This window comes from Citrus clementina, unplaced genomic scaffold, assembly GCF_000493195.1.
Source record: "Citrus clementina cultivar Clemenules unplaced genomic scaffold, Citrus_clementina_v1.0 scaffold_9, whole genome shotgun sequence".
NCBI lineage: Eukaryota > Viridiplantae > Streptophyta > Magnoliopsida > Sapindales > Rutaceae > Citrus > Citrus x clementina.
This window is the reverse complement of record NW_006261964.1, coordinates 11,501,842-11,522,937: the sequence shown is the minus strand read 5'-3', so window position 1 is coordinate 11,522,937 and position 21,096 is coordinate 11,501,842. Positions and strand designations below refer to the sequence as shown.

General features: G+C 34.3%; 2 protein-coding genes across 2 annotated transcripts; both read left to right on the top strand.

Annotated features, from left to right (window-relative positions):
• Nucleotides 1-4,042: 4,042 nt before the first annotated feature.
• LOC112100406 lies at nucleotides 4,043-6,344 on the top strand. The gene is made up of 4 exons (XM_024189923.1): nucleotides 4,043-4,200; nucleotides 4,997-5,539; nucleotides 5,774-6,239; nucleotides 6,332-6,344. The coding sequence occupies exons 1-4, from the start codon at nucleotides 4,066-4,068 to the stop codon at nucleotides 6,334-6,336; spliced, it is 1,149 nt and encodes a 382-aa protein (XP_024045691.1). The 5' UTR covers nucleotides 4,043-4,065; the 3' UTR covers nucleotides 6,337-6,344.
• A 293-nt stretch (nucleotides 6,345-6,637) lies between these two features.
• Nucleotides 6,638-17,180, top strand: LOC18032803. Its single transcript, XM_024186282.1, has 10 exons — nucleotides 6,638-7,108; nucleotides 7,223-7,544; nucleotides 8,067-8,322; nucleotides 8,415-8,631; nucleotides 8,716-9,068; nucleotides 9,220-9,741; nucleotides 10,878-12,075; nucleotides 12,700-13,053; nucleotides 13,636-13,873; nucleotides 14,776-17,180. Exons 1-10 carry the CDS (start codon nucleotides 6,638-6,640, stop codon nucleotides 17,178-17,180), a joined length of 6,336 nt encoding a protein of 2,111 aa, XP_024042050.1.
• The last annotated feature ends 3,916 nt before the right edge of the window (nucleotides 17,181-21,096 follow it).

Here is a 21,096-nt window from a genome sequence, read left to right as displayed (position 1 = left end):
GCACAGCTCTCATACACTCAAAAACACGTCTTGCCAATCAATGTGTAAATCACCTCTTATAAATCCTTCATCTCTCTCATGCTTTGTCGATATGAGATTTACTTAGGGTGTAACATACACCCTCCTTAGAAACTCAATGTCCTTGCTAAGATTTGTCTCACCATTGTTCAAGAGGACATGCGAAGCCGCTTTGAAACCATCTATCATGACCTAACCCAAACTTGATAAGATATTATTTGCTTTGGCCCTTAAAAAACCTTGCACGATTTTATTTTTAGGGCGCCTATACACCGAAAAATGCGTGTTGCCAATTAAAGTATGGATCACCCCTTATAAATTAAGCATCTCTCTCATGTTTTGTAGATGTGGCATTTATCTAGAGTGCTATATTTTTAAATAAGTTTTTGTCAAAATAATATTAATTTTTTTGCCAAAGATTTAAAAAATGGCATGAAAATTCAAATAATATTGAATTTTCCACTAAAATATAGTGTGACATATATATGACTGTTAAAAGCTGTCATAAATTCATAACGGGAAAAATTTTGTTATAAATGAGGGACATTGAAATAAATGACGAATAGACTATTTGTCATATTCCTCATTTCATGACAATTATTTCTTGTCTATCTCTTGCCTATTTTTTAATAGTGAAATTAGGAATAGAAATGGGAACTTGATTATGTTGGGAAGGGTAGTAGGTTGGGAGTCAAGTTCTTATTGCTTGAGCTCAACATTTTATCCCTACCCAAATTTCATAACTCCAGTTTTGTCTCCAATTAAAATATTAAAATATTATTATTTTATTGTCATCATTATTATCATCATTCTTGTCATTGTTGCTAATAATAAAAATAGTGAAAATTAATAATGGTAATGAAAATACTAATAGTAATAATAATAATGACTATAACTACGACGAGATGATGATGGTATTATTATTATTGTTGTTGTTGTTGATAAAAATAAATTTTTTGAATAATAATAATCATAAAAATTATAAAAAATTATAATAAAAGTGACAATGATTAATTAGGGATATTTTAGTAACCTAAAACAATCTATTCCAATTCTAAACAAAGTGAACACATTAATATGAACACATTCATTTTTATTCTAATTCTATAACTAAAGTAAACCTTTTATTCTAATTTTTATTCTTCACCTACATTTTAATCTATTATATTTTTCTGCTTATTCTTTTTACCAAGCGGTAAACCCGCCGTTATTAGCATCGAGTTGATTACTTATTTCTAATTTCATGTCGATTTGCCTATGGTAATGATCAAAACAGATAGCTGGATGGCACGTGTTAGCTAGCTGATTGATTTGAAGGGCTTTAGTTTCTTTGTGTTCACACATGACGCAAGTCTAAGCATTTAATGATGCTTAATAGTGAAGTAACCATTAATTCGGGTTCTACCCATTGAGTATATTCTATGGATTTAGTTGAGTGAATGTGAATATGTTTTGTATTTTATGATTGGTCTAGTAAAAGATTACAAGTTATGATTCGGATGAGTTTTCGATTTTTTTTTAAATTTTTTCTACCAAAATAATCAATAAATAATGAAGAATTAAAAGATGATAAATAATTGTCATTGTCCACAATATGTTGTATATTTTAATCACAAAATATATTACTATAGATATGCAAATAAGAAAAAAAAATCCATTGAGACCAGCCGACATAATTTCATAGCCACCAAAATTGCTACCTCTACGTGGAGAGGTAAATTTTATTATTATTATTTTTTTAAAGGCAAAATCTGCTGCAATATAGGGAGAATAGAGTTCCTCATGCATGAGGGAGTGTGCTTTGTCAATATGCTACGTGGCCAGGTGGTGATAATTTGTTGCCCCCGAGATAAGAATAGCTAGGATCTCAATTTCAATTCTAACTAATTTGACATTCATTTATTATATAACATAATACTAATTTTATGAGTTATAAATTTACATAATACTAATTTTATGAGTTATAAATTTACTATCCTATAAATGAGTAAAACATATAGTTGAAATATAAATTAAAATCAAAATATTGAAATGTCTAACATTATTATAAAAATAATTACAAATACTGCAATCATAAGTCAGGTAAATAGAAAGATAAAAGAAAAGTAAAAGAAATAAGAGAGACGTCAAAGAGCGAGAAAAGAAAAAGGGGCAAAAGTTGAAAAATTAAAGTTATTATTTTGTTATTATTTTATATTATAATAAAAAAATTATTGGGACTAGCTTAGATTAATTCTGTTATGAAATAATTTAGATTTTTATTGATTAGTATTATTGAAATAATTATTGATTGGTATTAACGCAGGTACTTGAGTATGTATCCTTAGAATTATGTTTTGATGATAAGAATCATTTTATTCAAATTTGCAGTAAACTATGTTTTCCTCACTTACTTCCTAGCCGTGCTTAGGATATTATATTTTAAAACCAATTTTTTAATATTTTTAAATTGTTTTATTTATTTTAAAGGGGTGTTAAAATTAATTTCTAAGCGCAAAATAACCCTACCGAAACTAGAAATATTTCAATGGAAACAAGGATTTTTATATATGGTAGCTTAGCCCTTGAGACCAAACCCTCTTCTTATATTTCCAAACTCCAAAGTCTCTTGACCTTGACATCTAGTGGAAATAATAATCAAAAGTAAAGTCGTATTATTTTTCAGAATAAAGGTGAAATAATTTTTTTTTAACCGAAAGTAAAGTAATTAAATATAAAGAAATAAAATAAGAAGACCGCGGGTCAACCATATTTCTACTCTATTAGTCTATTTTTTTTTATTTCTTTGGGTAAACTTTACATTATAATTTTGTGAATTGACCACCACTTATTTTTGAAAATCTCAAAATTATTTTTATTTTTATTTAAAAGATTAAAAAAAGGTTGATTTTTTGTGTGTGTTCTTAATAAAAATGGATGATAAATTGGAGTAATTTGAAGTTAATCCAATTTCCTTGTGGTGGTCAAATTTTTTATACACCGTAAGTCACTTCAGCCTCAAGTATAATAGAGAAAATATAGGAGAAGTTAAGATTCAACTCTTAGTTGGGATAACTCCTAATAGTATAAAAAATAACGGAAAAAAACCGAATTTCTTACAACTAAAAAGAAACAGAGATATACATTAAGATATAATAAGATACAAAAGAAAATTACGTGTTTATAATAATTTATTCAAAGTACTCTTTTAGCCACTGGGTTTCACAAATAAATGTGATTCTTGCATGCCTTTATCATTTGGTAATAGGCTTGGGAAAATGAAGCAACATTGTTGAATTTTCACCTGCCAAAAAATAAATTGATCCTAATCTTCCCCAACACCAAGAAGCTACATTTATATCCTCATTATATTCAAGATGAACAATGGAAACGAATCACTTTACTTAATTAAGCAATTGTATAAGTTGGTTAGATCTATCTTTCTTCCTTAAATTACAGGAAAATGGAGAGTTGTATCCGTACGAATGTAGCTATCCTCGATTGAAAAAAATGTTACGTCCTGCATTAATAATGCTGGAACATGTTTCCGCCGCCTAACATAAAATAAATATCTCATCATTCTGAAGATAAACAAAAACATAAGGTTAGAATGCTAGTGGTAGCCATGCCTTAATTATACGTACGTTCAAAATTTTGAAATGAACACTGAGTTGTATTATGCATAATTTTTTTTAAACTTTTTTTTCAGGAGTACATTTATAATAATATTCGTTAAGATTTATAATTACTTATATATTTATATTTACTCCTTATATTTAATATAACTACTAATGACATCTCTCTAAAAAGAGTGCAAAGTTGAAAGCTCAATTTGGATATTTTTTTCTTTTCTTATCTGATTGCTTTTAAGGATTCCTTCCTCCCACTAGCCAGCCTTTCTCTTTTGTACGGACACTTGCTTTCTTGTGAAGTAACTTCATTTTGTTTTAACACGTGGGCGTATTTGTTTTTTCTTTTTAAAAAAGTTGCTTTGAGGATGTTAAGACTGATTTTGAAGTGGGTTCTTGGCACTGTGGCCGTTATTTTGATTATACAGAGAGAGAAGAAATGATGATGCAAGGTGAAGCTAATAATAGTAGGAGCAAGAAGAAGAGAGCAGTTCCCTATGACTATGGTTTCACTGATACTGTGTTCTCTTGGTCTCTGGAGGACATTTTTAATGAAGATCTTTTTAAGGACAAGGTTTGCTTTTCTTCTCCATTTTCATCCTCATTTTGCAGCCTTTTGAATAATTTTTTTGGAATATTTATTTCTTCGGGATGTGAAGATTTGGCCATGCTAACTTACATCTATACAAAAAATGCTCTTTTGGAATTGGGACTTGGATTCTTTCTCAATTTCACCATTTGTTTTATGAGACTAAAAAATTAAAAATAGAATAAACCTTGACCTCATGTTGTAACAGATAATAAAATACATGTGCTGTAAAAATCCCTTAAAGCTTAAAGCAGTTTCTAAGAACTCTTTTCTAGTTGGTTAGTTTCTAGCATTTCCCTTTTTGTATTTGAAGTTTTTTTGATATTTTAATTAGTATGTCCAGCATCTCTCCTTCAATTATATAAATTGATGTTTGCCTATATTAATGATGTATATATCATTTTGGTTTTAAAGGAAGGCAGAATTTACCTGTTATCAAAATTACTATTCAAAAGCTTCTAAGAATGGAACTTATAGCTGGTAATGTGTTTGTGAATGTTTAACATCAAGTTTCTTGGGCTTAGCTATTTCAGTTTTCAGTCACCTTCAGTGATTGTGGCACGAAGATTATAGATTGCTTAGGCAAAGTTCTATGAGTCTCCTAAGTGACTATTGCTCTACATGAACATTTACATTACCAGTCCTCTTATATGCACGACTGTAAACATTCATGTGTGTTTTCTGCTTCTGCTTGTGCTGTTCTCCCCATTATAGATATTTCTGCTAGCTAAGTATGTCTTATTATTTAATTGTACGCTAAGTGCTACTTCATTCCTTTCAGGTGAAACGAATTCCGTTCTCGTTTTGGTCTGTCGGTCAGTATTTTCAGTCATTTGTCTTCCCCTTGTTGGAAGAAACACGAGCAAACCTGATGTCAGGCATGGAGAAAATTTCAAATGCACCTTTCGCTCAAGTGGTTGCTTTTGAGGATTCCAAGCCCTATGGATCAATGTTGTATGATGTTAAGGTTGATTGCTGGAGAAATAGATTCAGTAATCTTGGTAGAGAGCCTTACAAAACACTGCCAGGGGATATTTTGGTTCTTGCAGATGCTAAGCCTGAAACTGCTTCTGATCTGCAGAGAGTGGGAAGGATGTGGACTTTTGTATCAGTCGCAAATGTAACAGAGGACGAGAATGAAATTGATACTAGTCCCACTTATTTTAAAGTCAATGCCACTAAAGAAATCCAAATTGATGTTTCAAAGAAATCTCTTTTTGTCATTTTCTTGATAAATAGAACTTCCAACAGAAGAATATGGAACTCCTTACATATGAAGGGAAATTTGAAGATTATTAAGGAACTTCTGTGCACTGATTCTGGGGTAAGTGTTTTGGAGATGATCTTTTAGACTATGATCTTTCTTGATGACATGTAATTAGATTACTTTCACTAGTTTGGAATGTCCTTTTATAAGAGGGACTGCAAGATGAATTGAATGTATTGTAGCATGGAAGTAGGATAGATAACATGAATGACTTTTAGGGTCATTGAATATACTTCTGCCTTCTGACATTAGCTGTTGATTGATTATTAAGCTTTTATCTCCGAGTGTCAGGTTGACGAAACTTGTGAACTCTGTTCTATGCAAAGTGAGGGCGTCTGGTATGAGACATTTGGTCCTAGTTTATCTTCTACCCTGGATGATTCACAGGTACAGGCAATCTTATCTTGTCTTCGTCAAATGCATTGTGACCACAAGGCCACAGTCCAACTTATATGGGGCCCACCGGGGACGGGAAAAACTAAAACTGTTAGTATGCTGCTCGTTATCCTCTTACAAATGAAATTCAGAACCCTTGTTTGCACCCCAACAATTGTTGCAATTAAGGAACTTGCCTCTCGTGTCGTGAAACTGGTGAAAGAATCAGTTGAAAGAGATTGTAGAGATGCTTTGTTTTTCCCACTGGGAGAGATTCTGTTATTGGGAAACAATGAGCGTCTAAAAGTTGATTCTGGAGTTGAGGAAATATATTTGGACTATCGTGTTAAAAGGCTTGCAGATTGCTTTGCGCCACTCACTGGTTGGAGCCATTGCTTTGCTTCCATGGTAGATTTCCTTGATAATTGTGTTTCTCAGTATCATACTTATATGGAAAATGAATCGATGAAGCAGAGTGAAGATATCAATGGAGACATAATCAAAGAGAAAGAATGTGGGAAGGAAGCTGATGCGAGCGACGTGGAGATTAAACCTTTTCTTGAGTTTGTCAGAGAAAGATTTAAATGTATTATCAATGGAGACATAATCAAAGAGAAAGAATGTGGGAAGGAAGCTGATGCGAGCGACGTGGAGATTAAACCTTTTCTTGAGTTTGTCAGAGAAAGATTTAAATGTATTGCAGCTCCACTTAGGAGTTGCATTTTTAACTTTTGTACTCATATACCCAAATGTTACATTGGGGAAGATAATTTTCATGTCATGGCAACCCTTATAAGTTTACTTGATTCTTTTGAAACCTTACTGTTTGAAGACAACTTGGTTTCTGAAGAGCTTGAGGAACTTCTTTCACATTCAGTAGATGAAGATTTATCTGAGTCAATTGTGGATATAAAGTACTTGTTACACAAGAGGAGAAGTGAATGTCATTTTGTTTTAAGAAAACTTCTGAGTTCTTTTAATGAACTAAACCTTCCAAGTGCTGTGGAAAAAGATTTACTTGAAGATTTACTTAAGCGTTTCTGTTTAAAAAGGGCTTCTTTGTTTTTTAGCACTGCTTCGAGTTCATATATGCTGCATTCAGTGGCAATGAAACCGCTGAACTTTCTAGTTATCGATGAAGCAGCACAGTTAAAGGAAAGTGAATCAACCATACCTCTACAGCTCTCGGGTATAAAGCATGCAGTTCTTTTTGGCGATGAGTGTCAATTACCAGCAATGGTTGAAAGCAAGGTATATTAAATGAACTTGAGTTGAATTGGAGTACGTAACTTGCAGTACATTTGAGGTTCGAATCTTCAATTTTTTCTTTTTTCACTTTTTTCTCTTTTTTGCCTATCTTTTCAGGTATCTGATGAAGCTTGTTTTGGTAGAAGTTTATTTGAGAGGTTGAGCCATTTGAGACACTCAAAACACCTGCTCAGCATACAGTACAGAATGCATCCATCCATTAGCTTCTTCCCAAACTCATATTTCTATGAAAACAAGATTCATGATTCCCCTACTGTTGAGAAAAGAAGCTATGAAAAACGATTTTTGCCTGGGCCAATGTATGGTCCATATTCCTTTATCAACGTATTTGGTGGAAGAGAAGAGTTCATTGAGCACAGCTGTAGAAATATGGTTGAGGTATCTGTAGTGATGAAAATTTTGCTGAACTTGTACAAAGGTATGTGTTGGTGGAGCCTTGTTTTTGCATACATATAAATGTTTTAGCCTCACTGTAGAGCTTGGGTTTATTTGACTCTTAATATTTCCCTTTGACAAAGAAGAAATACTTCCATCTTATCAACATTTTCTGCTTCTATGATCATGCATGTTTGTTCAATCACTCTTAGACCATTTTCCTAATTAAGACTGCAATACTATATGAATTCATTTTATTTCCTTTTAAACATCATTGAAGAAAAAGAGGAGAGCCATTAGATGTAATGATGCAGTTAAGGGATTGAATGACGTGATGATGATATAGATGAAATAGAGCGAGCATTCAGACTGCATTACTGGGAAGAGATATCCGTCATCTCTACAAAATATTTATCTTTTAGCTTTCTTAATACATAATGTAAGTAATTTATGCTCGAATCTATTGAAAACGCCTATCAATGTGAAATATTTCTTTCTGTCAAAGTACTTTGAATGCCAATAGCACATCAATTTTTTGATATCCTTGTAATGTTTTAACATGAAGGTTGGATTAACTCAAAAGAGAAGCTCAGTATTGGTATAGTGTCACCTTACATTGCACAAGTTGCTGCAATCCAAGAAAAACTTGGAAGTAAGTATGTGAACAGTGCAGGCTTTGCTGTGAAAGTGATGTCCGTTGATGGTTTCCAAGGAGGAGAAGAGGACATAATTATAATTTCAACTGTAAGATCCAACAATGGTGGATCCATTGGTTTCATATCCAATCCTAGGAGAGTTAATGTTGCTCTTACAAGGGCTAGGTAACATGCAATATCTTAGAATACTGCTCCTTAATAGGAAATTATTTTGAACATCTATGGAGAATAACTTTGGTCCATTTGAATCCTTATAGGCACTGTCTTTGGATTTTGGGGAATGAAAGAACTTTAACTCGTAATATATCTGTTTGGAAAGCCTTAGTCGATGATGCTAAGGCTCGTCAGTGTTTCTTTAATGCTGATGATGATAAGGATTTAGGCAAGTCAATATTAGAGGCGAAGAAAGAGCTTAATGAATTATATGAACTCCTTAATCCAGGAAGTACACTTTTCAGGAGTCAAAGGTGGAAGGTATTTAATTTTAGCCGCCATATTTTCTTTCCCAGTCAGTGTTTCTGCCTTGGCTTGTTAGTAATTATTTTCTCCTTTCCTTAGGTTAATTTCAGTGACAACTTTTTGAAATCATTTCGAAAGCTGACTTCAGACCAGACCAAAAAGTTGGTTATCAACCTTCTACTGAAACTTGCTAGTGGCTGGCGACCTGAGAAGAGGAAAGTGGACTCAGTCTGTGGAAGCTCTTTACACATCATTAAGCAATTCAAGGTTGCAGGATTCTATATTATTTGCACAATCGACATTGTCAAGGAGTCAACGTACTTCCAAGTTTTGAAAGTCTGGGATATATTGCCTTTGAAGAATGTCCAAAACTTGTTGACACGTCTGGATAACATATTTGTGAAGTACACTGATGAATTTATTAATCATTGCAAAGAAAAATGTATCGAGGGGTATGTCTATTCTTTTTAACTCTGTTGGATATGAATCAATTTTTTAATTCGTAAACATTATCTGCATTGCTTGGATGAAAGAATATGATCGTTTATTCATGTTTGGTTGAAACTTTGTTTTAATTATATTTGCTTGTTTCTTTGCACCCAGGAATTTAGAGGTTCCAAAGAACTGGGCAACTACTTCCAATATTGTCCGTTTCAAGGGTCTTGCTGACAATGAAAGTGGGAGTGACTACAGTGGAGCTGCATCTGATGGTAGAAGTTATGCTGAGAATTCAAATGTGAGTGATAGCCTGTTGCTGATGAAGTTCTACTCCTTATCATTAGGTGTAGTGAGGCACCTGCTATCTGACCGTGATGCTAGAGAATTGGATCTTCCATTTGAAGTGACAGACGAACAATTGGATATGATCCTTTTTCCTAGAAGCACCTTTATACTTGGTCGGTCGGGTACTGGGAAAACTACTGTTCTGATAATGAAATTATTTCAGAAAGAAAAACTTCACAATATGGCACTGGAAGGATTCTTTGGAGTAAATAATAGTAGCCAGGAAACTGAAGCCGAGAAGGATCTTGAGAAGACTGAAAGGGTTATCTTGCGCCAACTTTTTGTGACAGTCAGTCCTAAATTATGTTTTGCAGTAAAGCAACATATATCTCACATGAAAAGGTGCATGGGTTTGTTTTTAATGAAATTTCTGTTAAGTTTTATTTTGTTCTAATTTTAGAAAAATTCCTCTTCTCCTTAAATCTAGAAATGATAATTTGCATGAGTTGAATAAGTTAGGTTCTATATGATTGGTTCTCGCTCTCCTCTTTTCTGTTGTGGAATGTAGAAAATTTAAACTTCTAAAACCAAATATATTATTTTAGCATTTCTATAAATGTCAAATGATAGAAAGCATATTCATGAGTTGAATAAGTTTGCTATATTGTCAAACATTTTCTGTCTAGACTGAAAGTAAAAGCTTCTAATGATTCCATAAGAAAGTTTTTTTCCCCCTCCATTTTTTTTTTTGGGAAATTTTCTTTTTTAGATTGTATGAGTTTTTTTTTGTTTTTTCCAAAGAAGATCACTGGAGTTTACCCATTCCCCCCTAATGAGGCTCGAACTCAGGACCTTTGCCATAAGAAGACAATGCTCATACCACTTGAGCTAAGCCTTTGCCTCATATTATGATGAATTGAAAAGACAACTCTCAGTTAGCTTCTTAGCTTAAGTTTAAATGGGTTAACTCTCTCTCTCTCTCTCTCTCTCTTCCTCCTTTTTTTTAATCATTTGGAAATTAAAAAAAGAATTCAAATTTTCCGTGTTGTGCAATTTGTTAATGTCTAAATAAAAAATTGAATAAAAATGAGAATCTTATACGGTATATGAAGCTTTAGGCTTCTTAGTCAAAACATATTGCAATGCATCATCTTGTTGGAATTGCTTTTGGCCCAGTGTATATGAAAATGAAGTTTCAATTGTAAATATTTATGATTCTTTCAAATTTCAGAATCTGAACTGCAGTTTTTGGCTTCAAATTCTTCTTTAAGTGTATCTTAACATTTTATTCACAATGAGCCTTGCTTTCTGGTACTTAAAGATATATTGACTTGTTAATTTTGATTGATGCAATTGCAAATAATCTTACTTTAAACTTTTTTAGACTTTGCTACTTTCCTACCATCTGAACAACAGTATTAGTATTTTTAGGTTCTCAGCGTTATTCACCAAATTTCTAATCAATTTTAATATTTTACTGGACATTTGCTACATGGAAAATGTTACATGTCTAATGATTGGCCTTTTTAAATCTACAGCTCTACCATTGGTGGGAAGTTTGCAACAGAAGGCAGTTTAATAGATATTGATGATATTGATGATGCGGAAAAACTTAAAGACATCCCAAATTCTTTTATTGATATTCCTGCTAAGTCTTACCCTCTTGTCATAACATTTCATAAGTTTTTGATGATGTTGGATGGGACTTTGTGTAATTCTTACTTTGAGAGATTCCATAATATATGGAAAAACTACGGTCAACTTCAAAATTCAAAATCAGTTTTCATAGAGACCATTATCAGGAAGAAGGAAGTTAACTATGAAAGGTTTAGTTCATCCTACTGGCCTCATTTTAATGCACAACTAGCAAGGAAGCTTGATCCTTCTAGAGTCTTTACTGAGATTATATCTCATATAAAAGGTGGCCTCCAATCCATTGAGGTTGTTAATGGTAAACTCAATCGAGAGGATTATGTTAATTTGTCAGAGACCAGGAATTCTAGTCTCAGCAGACAGAAAAGAGAGAGAATTTATGATATTTTTGAAAGCTATGAACAAATGAAGATGAGAAACGGTGAATTTGATTTGGCTGATCTGGTTAATGATCTTCATCATCGACTTAAAGAAGAAAGTTATAAGGGTGATGAATTTCATTTTGTTTACATTGACGAAGTTCAAGATCTTACCATGAGTCAAGTTGCTCTGTTCAAGTACGTCTGCAAAAACATTGAAGAGGGTTTTGTTTTTTCGGGTGATACAGCGCAGACAATCGCTAGGGGGATTGACTTTAGGTTTCAAGATATACGATCTCTTTTCTACAAGAAGTTTGTATTGGAATCAAGAAACAATGGTAATGATGGAAGACAAGAAAAAAGACAACTCTCAGATATTTTCAATTTGAGACAGAACTTCCGTACCCATGTAGGTGTGCTTAACTTAGCTCAAAGTATCATTGAACTTCTTTACCGGTTCTTCCCTCACTCCGTTGATATTTTAAAACCTGAGACTAGTCTTATATATGGAGAGCCTCCCATTTTGCTTGAATCTGGGGATGAGGAAAATGCAATCTTAAAAATTTTTGGAAACACTGGAGAAGTGGGGGGGAACATGGTCGGTTTTGGGGCAGAACAAGTAATATTGGTCCGCGATGACTGTGTTCGCAAGGAAATTTCCAATTACGTCGGGAAGCAAGCTCTTGTACTGACAATAGTAGAGAGCAAGGGCCTTGAATTTCAGGTAATTTATTATTGTAAAGTTTTTATTACTAGTGGAGTAACAAGAATTGAGTTTTATTTTTATAGATTATATTCATGCTATCTCCTTTTGAGTATTCTTCTTATATATGGTGATCTTTTTATTGGTGGGGGTTTTCTGTGTTCTAATAAACAGTTTCAAAAATGCACTATTTCATCTATTACCCCTTGTCGGATTCTTCACCATGGACAATGTACGATAAGCATGTCCAGTAATAATAAAAGAAGAAAAGATAACGAAGCTCAAACTCAGACTGTAATATGGTTAGATAGAGGTTTTTCAGTTGAACCAACTAGCACCACACTTATTTATTGATCAGAAACAAGTACTTATATATAGAAATAAAACCAAGAAGATAACCAATTCTAAGAGTAAAATACAACACTAGGAGTCATTTTACTGTCAAATAAGCTGATATAAGGACTAATGAATTTCACACCAACTTGAGTTGTAACAGCCTTTGCCAGCATGGTTTCCAAGTTTAATTTGATTCGATTTTCTAAATTTTTTATTTCATACATCCAAGTTTTCATCCCTTGTATTCAACAGTAGTTATTATGGATCCTAAACATTTACATTATTGATTTATGCTATCTCCTTCTATAGGATGTGCTGTTATACAAATTTTTTAGCGCTTCACCTCTTAAAAATCAGTGGAGGGTGGTATATGAATATATGAAGGAACAAGATTTGCTTGACTCCACATCACCTGGGTCCTTCCCAAGCTTCAATGAAGTTAGACACAACATCTTGTGTTCTGAACTCAAGCAACTATATGTAGCCATCACTCGCACAAGGCAAAGGTTGTGGATATGGGAAAATAAGGAGGAGTTCTCCAAACCTATGTTTGACTACTGGAAGAAAAGGTTTCTTGTTCAAGTGAGGCGGTTGGATGATTCACTTGCACAGGCAATGCAAGTAGCAAGCAGCCCTGAGGAGTGGAAGTCGCGGGGCATTAAGGTTTGTGAAATCTTCAAAAAGTTTATCATTTTTGTGTGCTTGTGGGTATGTGAAGACATTTCTTGGTCTAATTTTTTAATGTATTATGCTCTTGCACTCCCACAAATATTAATTTTGTTGTTATCACATTCATATTTAGACTGCATGCATACATGGCATAGAGCAAAACATGGTGATCGATTACCATCACCATTACTTTATAACTACTGCTATTTATTATCATTTTCTATGTAGATTGTCACTCCCCCATCTTGAGAAGACATTTTTGGTCAATTTTTTTACAAGGAAAAACTGCATGATTTTTGCCGGACATATCAAACTATGGTCATGAACAAATAGGTCCACGTGTTTTTGTTTGTGATTTATACCCCTCCTATTGGTTCTAAGTAATCCGCACTAAACGTTAGGATGACATTGACATTGCTAATAGTGCTGCTGTTTCTGTTACCTTCTCTTTATCGCTAACTAAATGGATGTTGGTGTTGACACCCTGCATTTTCTTCTAGTAAGATGAGATGTATGTTTGTTCCTTGTCAAAATCAAATATTCTTTTCCTTTCTGCTAATTATGTGCTGTTTTCAGCTGTTTTATGAGCAAAATTATGAAATGGCAACAATATGCTTCGAAAAAGCTAAGGACACCTATTGGGAAGGAAGGTCTAAAGCATCTGGCCTCAAGGCAGCGGCTGATCGTATTAGTAGTTCAAACCCTCTAGAGGCTAGAATTATTCTTAGGGAAGCTGCCAAAATTTTCGAAGCCATAGGCAAGGTTGATTCTGCTGCCAAATGCTTTTTTGATATGGGGGAGTATGAAAGAGCAGGTGTGAATCTGATCTTTAGCTGAAGGAACATAATGTTGTGTTATGGCTTAAGTTTTATTCTTTTTATCTTCTCTCTGAAACTTAAAAATTACATCATCATTTTCAATCTGTCTGATGGTTGAATTTGATATTTAGTTGATTTGCCATTCTATGATGTCCAGAATTTGGTATTTTCAGGATAGTTGTAAATTATGGATAAACTCTTGATTTGATTTAAGCTTGACGATGGTGATTTAATGGTTGCATTTCTTTGAAATACTTCTTACTTAAAAATAACTTCAAAGGTGTGGTTAATTGCACTTTCCAAAACTGCAAATAAAATGTGTATAAGGTGATAATGGCTTACAATGATGTAATTGTTAATATTCATAGTAGTCGAATATTCTAGAACTGCAGAATATCATACTTCATCACGAAGTGACCTATTATCTCAGTCGATCATTCTGCCTGATACTATTTGTTGGTGGTGAAATTTTTTTTTTCTCATTGTCAACAAGAACCTTTCTGTGTAATGTGCATAGCTTATTTTGTAGTTAGCATCTCCTCTCTATTGGATATGCTTGTAGAAGTGGTTAAAGTTATTTGCACAATGACGGAATGCAACGTGCTTAAGATGGCTTCAATTTAAAAGAAATTTCAACATTAAATGAGCTAAACTGAGTCTACAATTTTGGTTTATGATGACACGCAAAAGCGAAACTTGACATCTATTTTAAATTTACCTTGGTGTGTTTGTTTGCATTAATCTTTTTCCTCTTTTTGCCCTGGTTTTCCCAAGAAATTCTTGCCTTAGTTTATAGTAGTTAATGATAAAAAAGTGGGGAAAAATATCATTGCTTATAATTTCGTAGGATTTTTCAGGCAATAAATTTGACAATCAGATTAACTTCTTATTCCTGTAGGTACGATTTATTTAGAAAGATGTGAAGAACCTGAGCTGGAAAAAGCTGGGGAGTGTTTTTTTCTGGCAGGGAGCTATAAGCTTGCAGCAGATGTATATGCGAGGGGCAGTTTTTTGGCAGAATGTTTGGATGTTTGCTCCAAAGGAAAACTTTTTGACATTGGTTTACAATACATCAGCTATTGGAAACAGCATGCTGATACAGATGTTGGCCGAGTTAAAAGCAGCAAAGAAATGAAAAAAATTGAACAAGACTTTCTACAGAGTTGTGCTCTTCATTTTCATAAGCTCAATGATAACAAATCCATGATGAAATTTGTCAGAGCTTTTCATTCCATGGATTTGATACGCAACTTTTTGAACTCTAAAGGTTGCTTCGATGAGCTTCTGGTGTTGGAGGAAGAATCAGAAAACTTCATGGATGCTGCCAATATTGCAAGATTGAGAGGAGATATTCTTCGTACAGTGGATTTGTTACAGAAGGTGGGAAATTTCAAGGAAGCATGTAATCTTACTCTCAACTATGTTCTTTCCAACTCTCTTTGGTCGTCTGGGAGCAAAGGTTGGCCCTTAAAGCAGTTTACACAGAAGAAGGAGCTTCTTGAAAAAGCCAAGTTACTGGCTAAAAATGAGTCGAACAAATTCTATAACTTTGTTTGTACCGAGGCAGACATTTTGTCAAATGATCAGAGTGACTTACTGATCATGAATCAACAGTTAAATGCTTCTAAGAGACATCAGAGTGTTAATGGTGAAACTTTATCCGCTAGAAAGATACTGGATTTCCATCTTCATACAATTTCCTCTAAATATGTGTGGGAAGATGAATATGTGTTAGTTGAGAAAATTTGTAATAACAGGATTTCTGTTCAGACTCTCATCTACTTTTGGAACTGCTGGAAGGATAAGATTGTGAATGTGCTCAAGTATCTTGAATGTCTCAAAAGCCAGAACTTTAATGACTATAGAAGTTATGGAGATTTCTGCTTGAATTACCTTGGTGTGTGGAGGCAATACAATAATACGAATATCATCTACCTTTTGTTGAACGGGGATGCTGAGTGGGTGAGGGATTTGAACAATGGACATGCTCTAAGGAGTGGGAATTTGGCCTCTATCAATGTCCATCAACTTGTCTCTGCCGGAAGGAATTATTGGAGTTCAGAGTTGTTTTCTGTTGGTACGAAAGTCTTGGACAATCTTGAAGCGCTGCATAAGCAATCATCCGAGAATTCACCGTCTGTGTGGTGCCATGTACTATGTCTTGCTTACATCTACGAGGTTGCAAAATTTCTTTTGAGTTCCAATTATTCGAGCCTCCAGTACCATGCTAAGGTACTACAGAAATTTATTGACCAATCAACTGAGCATTTGTTTGACTTCATTTTTCCTCTAGAATGGCGAGAATCTCTGAATGAGAATATGATTTCTCTGAAAGGAACTAAGTTGTATAGGAATATCATCAAAGAAGTTTTTTCTAAGCACATTGGTTTGAAGGGCAAACTATCATATGGGCAAATTGGAAGTGCAGTGGTAATGATTCTTAGGACTGGCAAGCTAGGCAAAGATGTATATGGGAGAGTTGCGAAACGATTTGACGGATATACACCATGGAAGGAATTTGTCGAGAGTCTCTCTATCAATATGGGACTAGAATCTTATCGAGGGTCTGTCTTGCAAAATCATGATGATATGAAACATGCGTCTCATGTTTGGAAATTCTATAGAGCTTTGTGTGATACTTATGAAGCCAACTGGAGGAGAGTTGACTATATAACACCAGATTGTTTCCTGTATCTTATTGAGCGCCTTTTGATTTTGTTGTCTAGCCTCAAGGGATGCATTGTCACTACAAAGTCATCCTTTGTTGATTGGCTTATCTACCAGGAATGGAGCACCAACCCAACTTCCAGCTTATTTACTGACCTTCATCAATCCTTTGGAGCTGTATACGAATTTATTTTCAACATTGTTCAGCAGTTCCTATACAGTGAGAAGGACACAATGGAGTGGATTAAGAAATCTTGTACAGAAATCAAGGACTACCATTCATTGGTGGTTTTGAGATTGTTTGTGATAGTATGTTTGCTTCATTTGAACTTCGGAAATTCTTTAAATTTACTTGTGGACTTGCTGGGTAGAATCAATATAACCAAAAAGTTGTCATGGGAATTTTATGATGCCCTCCGCCGAAGACGAAAACGTGACATTCGGATTGTTATTGCAGAAGCATTTGAAAAGATAGGCAATCCTCTTGTGGTTGCAAGTTTGGGGGGAAAGTGTCCAGGATTTGCATGTCCAAATGCAATAGTGGTTGACATGGAGATCATCAGGTGTAAAGAGGACATATTAGGAATATTGTTTCCGGCAATTGAATCCTCTCAAGATCATGCTGGAGCTTCTTAAATGGAAGCCAGTAATTTACAAAGGGAAGTTTTGCATCCAGCCTGTTGTGAACTAGGGAAGAGTTCTAGTGGTTCAACTTCAAATTATGCTTCCTTGCAGTATCTTTAAATAAATATGATGAACGTTGTAGGTTTTTATGAAAAAACACTGAACTTTTCTTATTATTTTGTTGTCCTTTTAAAGACCGTTTACAGGGAGGATATTTATAGTGATTTTAAAACACATAACCCTACCATAATTTTAGGAAACAGAATAATAACAGATCAGTTAAATATTCTACTTCTTAATTTAGCTTATTCTATTTAAATTAAATGCAAAAGATCTTCTTCAATTATAGGCATTAAATCTTTGACACCCCCCTCAAGTTGGTCCTTATATATTCATCATGCCCAACTTGCTTGTGAGAATGTTAGTTATTTGTTGCGTTGATGGAACAAATGGCATGCAGATAATGCCTCCTTCAAGTTTCTCTTTAATAAAGTGGCAGTCGATTTCAATATGTTTAATTTTGTCATGATGCACTGGATTGTGAGCTACACTAATCGCCACTTTGTTATCACAATAAAGTCTCATGGGAACTTCAATTGGCTTCCTTAGCTCATCTTAAGACTTGCTTTAGGCATAACATTTCACACACACCATGTGCCATAGCTCGGTACTTGGCCTCTGCACTGCCTTGCTTCTCCAAGTAACTAAGTTGCCCTATACAAAGGTACAATAAGCCGAAGTTGATCTTATATCAGTAACTGATCCTGCCCAGTCAGCATCTGTGTAGGCTTCAATGGTCCTCTAAACTCCTTTTTTAAAACACAATCCCTTTCCTGGAGTACCCTTTAAGTACCTCAAAATTCTATATATTTCCTCAAAGTGCCCTTCATACGGAGAATGCATAAATTGTCTCACAACACTCACTAAGAAAGCCATATCAGGACGAGTATGAGCCAAGTAAATAAGCTTGTCCACTAACTTCTAATATCTAGTAGTGTCAATTGGAGTTCCATCTTTAATTTCTACTAGCTTGTGATTTGGGTCCATAGGAGTATCCGCAAGTTGGCATCCACTCATCCCTGTTTCTTTTAGAAGATCCAAGAAATACTTACATTGGGACACAACTAAACCTTTCCTAGATCGAGCTACCTCCATTCCTAAGAAATATCGAAGTGTTCCCAAGTCTTTGATTTCAAAGCTAAAAGCAAGACTCTTCTTCAACCGCTCCATCTCTATCAAGTCATCCCCTGTGAGGATGATATCATCCACATACACAATAAGTACCGCTATCTTCTCATCTTTGGAGTGTCTAAAAAACATGGTGTGATCACTTTGAGCTTGAGCATAACCCTAACCTTTGACTGACCGAGTAAATTTTTCAAACCAAGCCCTAGGAGATTGTTTGAGGCTATATAATGATTTCTTTAGCTTGCAAATTCTATACTGGAATTTTCCTTTAAATCCAGGGGGAGAGTCCACGTACACTTCTTCCACTAGATCACCATTCAGAAATGCGTTCTTTACATCAAGTTGTTGTAGTGGCCAATCAAGATTTAGCGCCATTGAGAGAAGCACCCTGACAGTATTTAATTTTGCCACTGGAGTAAAGGTTTCAAGATAGTCGATGCCGTAGGTTTGAGTAAATCTCTTAGCCACCAACCGAGCTTTGTACCGTTCCAGTGTCCCGTTGGAATTATACTTGATGGTAAAGACCCATTTACACCCTACTGTCTTTTTCCCCTTTGGTAAGTCTGTTACTTCCCATATTTGATTCTTCCCAAGAGCCCGCATCTCCTCTTCGATAGCCTTTCTCCACTCTGGAACTCTTAATGCTTCATGTATATTCTTTGGAATTTCCACAGAAGAAAGTTGAGAAGTAAATGCCAAAAAATTGGGAGATAATTTATCATAAGAGATATAGTTAGACATGGGATATTTGGTACAAGAATGCACCCTTTTTCGTGATGCAATAGGAAGATCAAAATCATCAAAATTTGGATTAGATGAATTTTTACCTGAAGACTCAAACACAACAGGTTCTACCCTCGGTTCAGATTCTTGATTGTGAAGAGAAAGGAGAACTATATCCTTTGCTCGATAATTTCTTCTGATATAGGTTTGCATAGTTTTTTCAGTCACGTTCTTGTCTCTTTCACTAGGAGAATTTGACTCTGTTATTGGCACTAAAAAGCAAGGAATCCAAATTCTTGTTATTCTTAATATTAATTTGTTTTTCGAATTCCTTTTGACTAGTAGATTGGATAGAGACATGATTTTCTGGATTGTTATTTTGGAAAGATTCTTTTTTGAGGAAAATTTGTTGTGATTGAAATCGGATATTTCTCCATCTAATCAATGCCTCTATCTGCAATCTTTTTATCAGTCTTTTGATCTGCAATATGGAAAACATCATCTTCTACTAGTTTTTCCTCATGCCTTATCCTCGGAAGACGTTTTTCAAAAAAAGGTTTGTCTTAAAAAAAATGTTACATCCATGGTTATAAACATTTTTTTGGACATAGGATCAAAACACTTATACCCTTTTTTAGTGGGTGCATATCCAACAAAAATACATTTTCTTACTTGAGGATCTAACTTACCTCGACCGTGTTCATGATTATGTTCAAAAGCAATGCACCCAAAATTTTTTAATGCAATTCTTGATATTAATCGAGAATTAGGATAAAGTGTTTTGAAGAAATCCATAAGAGTTTGAAAATTCAAAACTCTTGAGGGCATTCAGTTAAAATTGCTTCACCCCATAGATATTTAGGAACATTTTTTTTGAAAAAAGTAATGCCCTTGCCACTTCCAGAAGATGTTTGTTCTTTCTTTCAGCTACCCCATTTTGTTGAGGGGTATCATTACAAGAACTTTGATGCACAATTCCTTTTTCAAGAAAAACGTTTCCCAAAATTTTATTAAAAAATTCTTTTCCATTGTCACTTCGAATGATTTTATTTTTTTCTTAAAATTGTGTTAGAACCATGGTGTAATTATTTTAAAAAACACTTTCAACCTCTGATTTTTCTTTTAACAAATATACCCAACAAACTCTAGTGTGATCGTCAATGAATGTACCAAACCGTCTTTTTCCTGACAAATTAGGAATTCTATTTGGTCCCCATACATCAGTATGTAATAGTAAAAATGGTTTTGGGGGGGGGGGGGTTGATAAGGCTGTATAGAAAATGTAGATCGACGATGTTTAGCTAATTGACAGATTTCACATTGAAAAAGAGATTGATCTTTATTATTAAACAAGTTTGGCAATAGATATCTTAAATAATGAAAATTAGGATGGCCTAGTCTAAAGTGCCATAACATAATCTTTTTATCATTAGTAATTGAGACCGAACTGTAACATGTATTTTGAATTGGCCTTATCATACTTGATCCGTCTTCAAAGAAGTAAAGTCCTCCACTTTCTCTAGCACATCCAATCATCCTCCCCGTGGTCAGTTTATGAAACTCACAGAAAGAAGAGAAAAAATTAACTCGACACTTAAGATCAGTAGTTATTTAACTTATAGACAATAAATTACAAGATAAGTTTGGAACGTAAAGAACTTTATGGAGTATTAAAGTAGGAGAAATAACAATAAAACCTATGCCAGCTGTTATGGATAACGATCCATCGGCAATCTTGATCTTTTTATTGCTTGCACATGGACTATAAGACGAGAATAATTGTGATGAGCCAGTTATGTGGTCAGTGGCCCTGAAATCAATAATCCATGAACAAGATGGATTTGATGTTTTTCATGAATAAGGATGGCAATAGATCGAATCTGACCCAAGATCCATGTGATCCAAATCCAATTGGATCGGATTTGAGTCGGATTAAAATGGATTTCGATCGGATTTGGATATCAATGCATGGATCTAAGGCGGATCTGGAGCAAATTCATATTTATCTTAATATCAA

Coding starts and splice junctions, on each gene's coding strand:
- LOC112100406 (XM_024189923.1), top strand. CDS start 4,066: ATGATGATGCAAGGTGAAGCTAATAATAGTAGGAGCAAGAAGAAGAGA. Junction 4,201..4,996: donor AAGATCTTTTTAAGGACAAG/GTTTGCTTTTCT, acceptor CATTCCTTTCAG/GTGAAACGAATTCCGTTCTC. Junction 5,540..5,773: donor TTCTGTGCACTGATTCTGGG/GTAAGTGTTTTG, acceptor TCCGAGTGTCAG/GTTGACGAAACTTGTGAACT.
- LOC18032803 (XM_024186282.1), top strand. CDS start 6,638: ATGGCAACCCTTATAAGTTTACTTGATTCTTTTGAAACCTTACTGTTT. Junction 8,323..8,414: donor GTTGCTCTTACAAGGGCTAG/GTAACATGCAAT, acceptor GAATCCTTATAG/GCACTGTCTTTGGATTTTGG. Junction 12,076..12,699: donor GCAAGGGCCTTGAATTTCAG/GTAATTTATTAT, acceptor CTCCTTCTATAG/GATGTGCTGTTATACAAATT.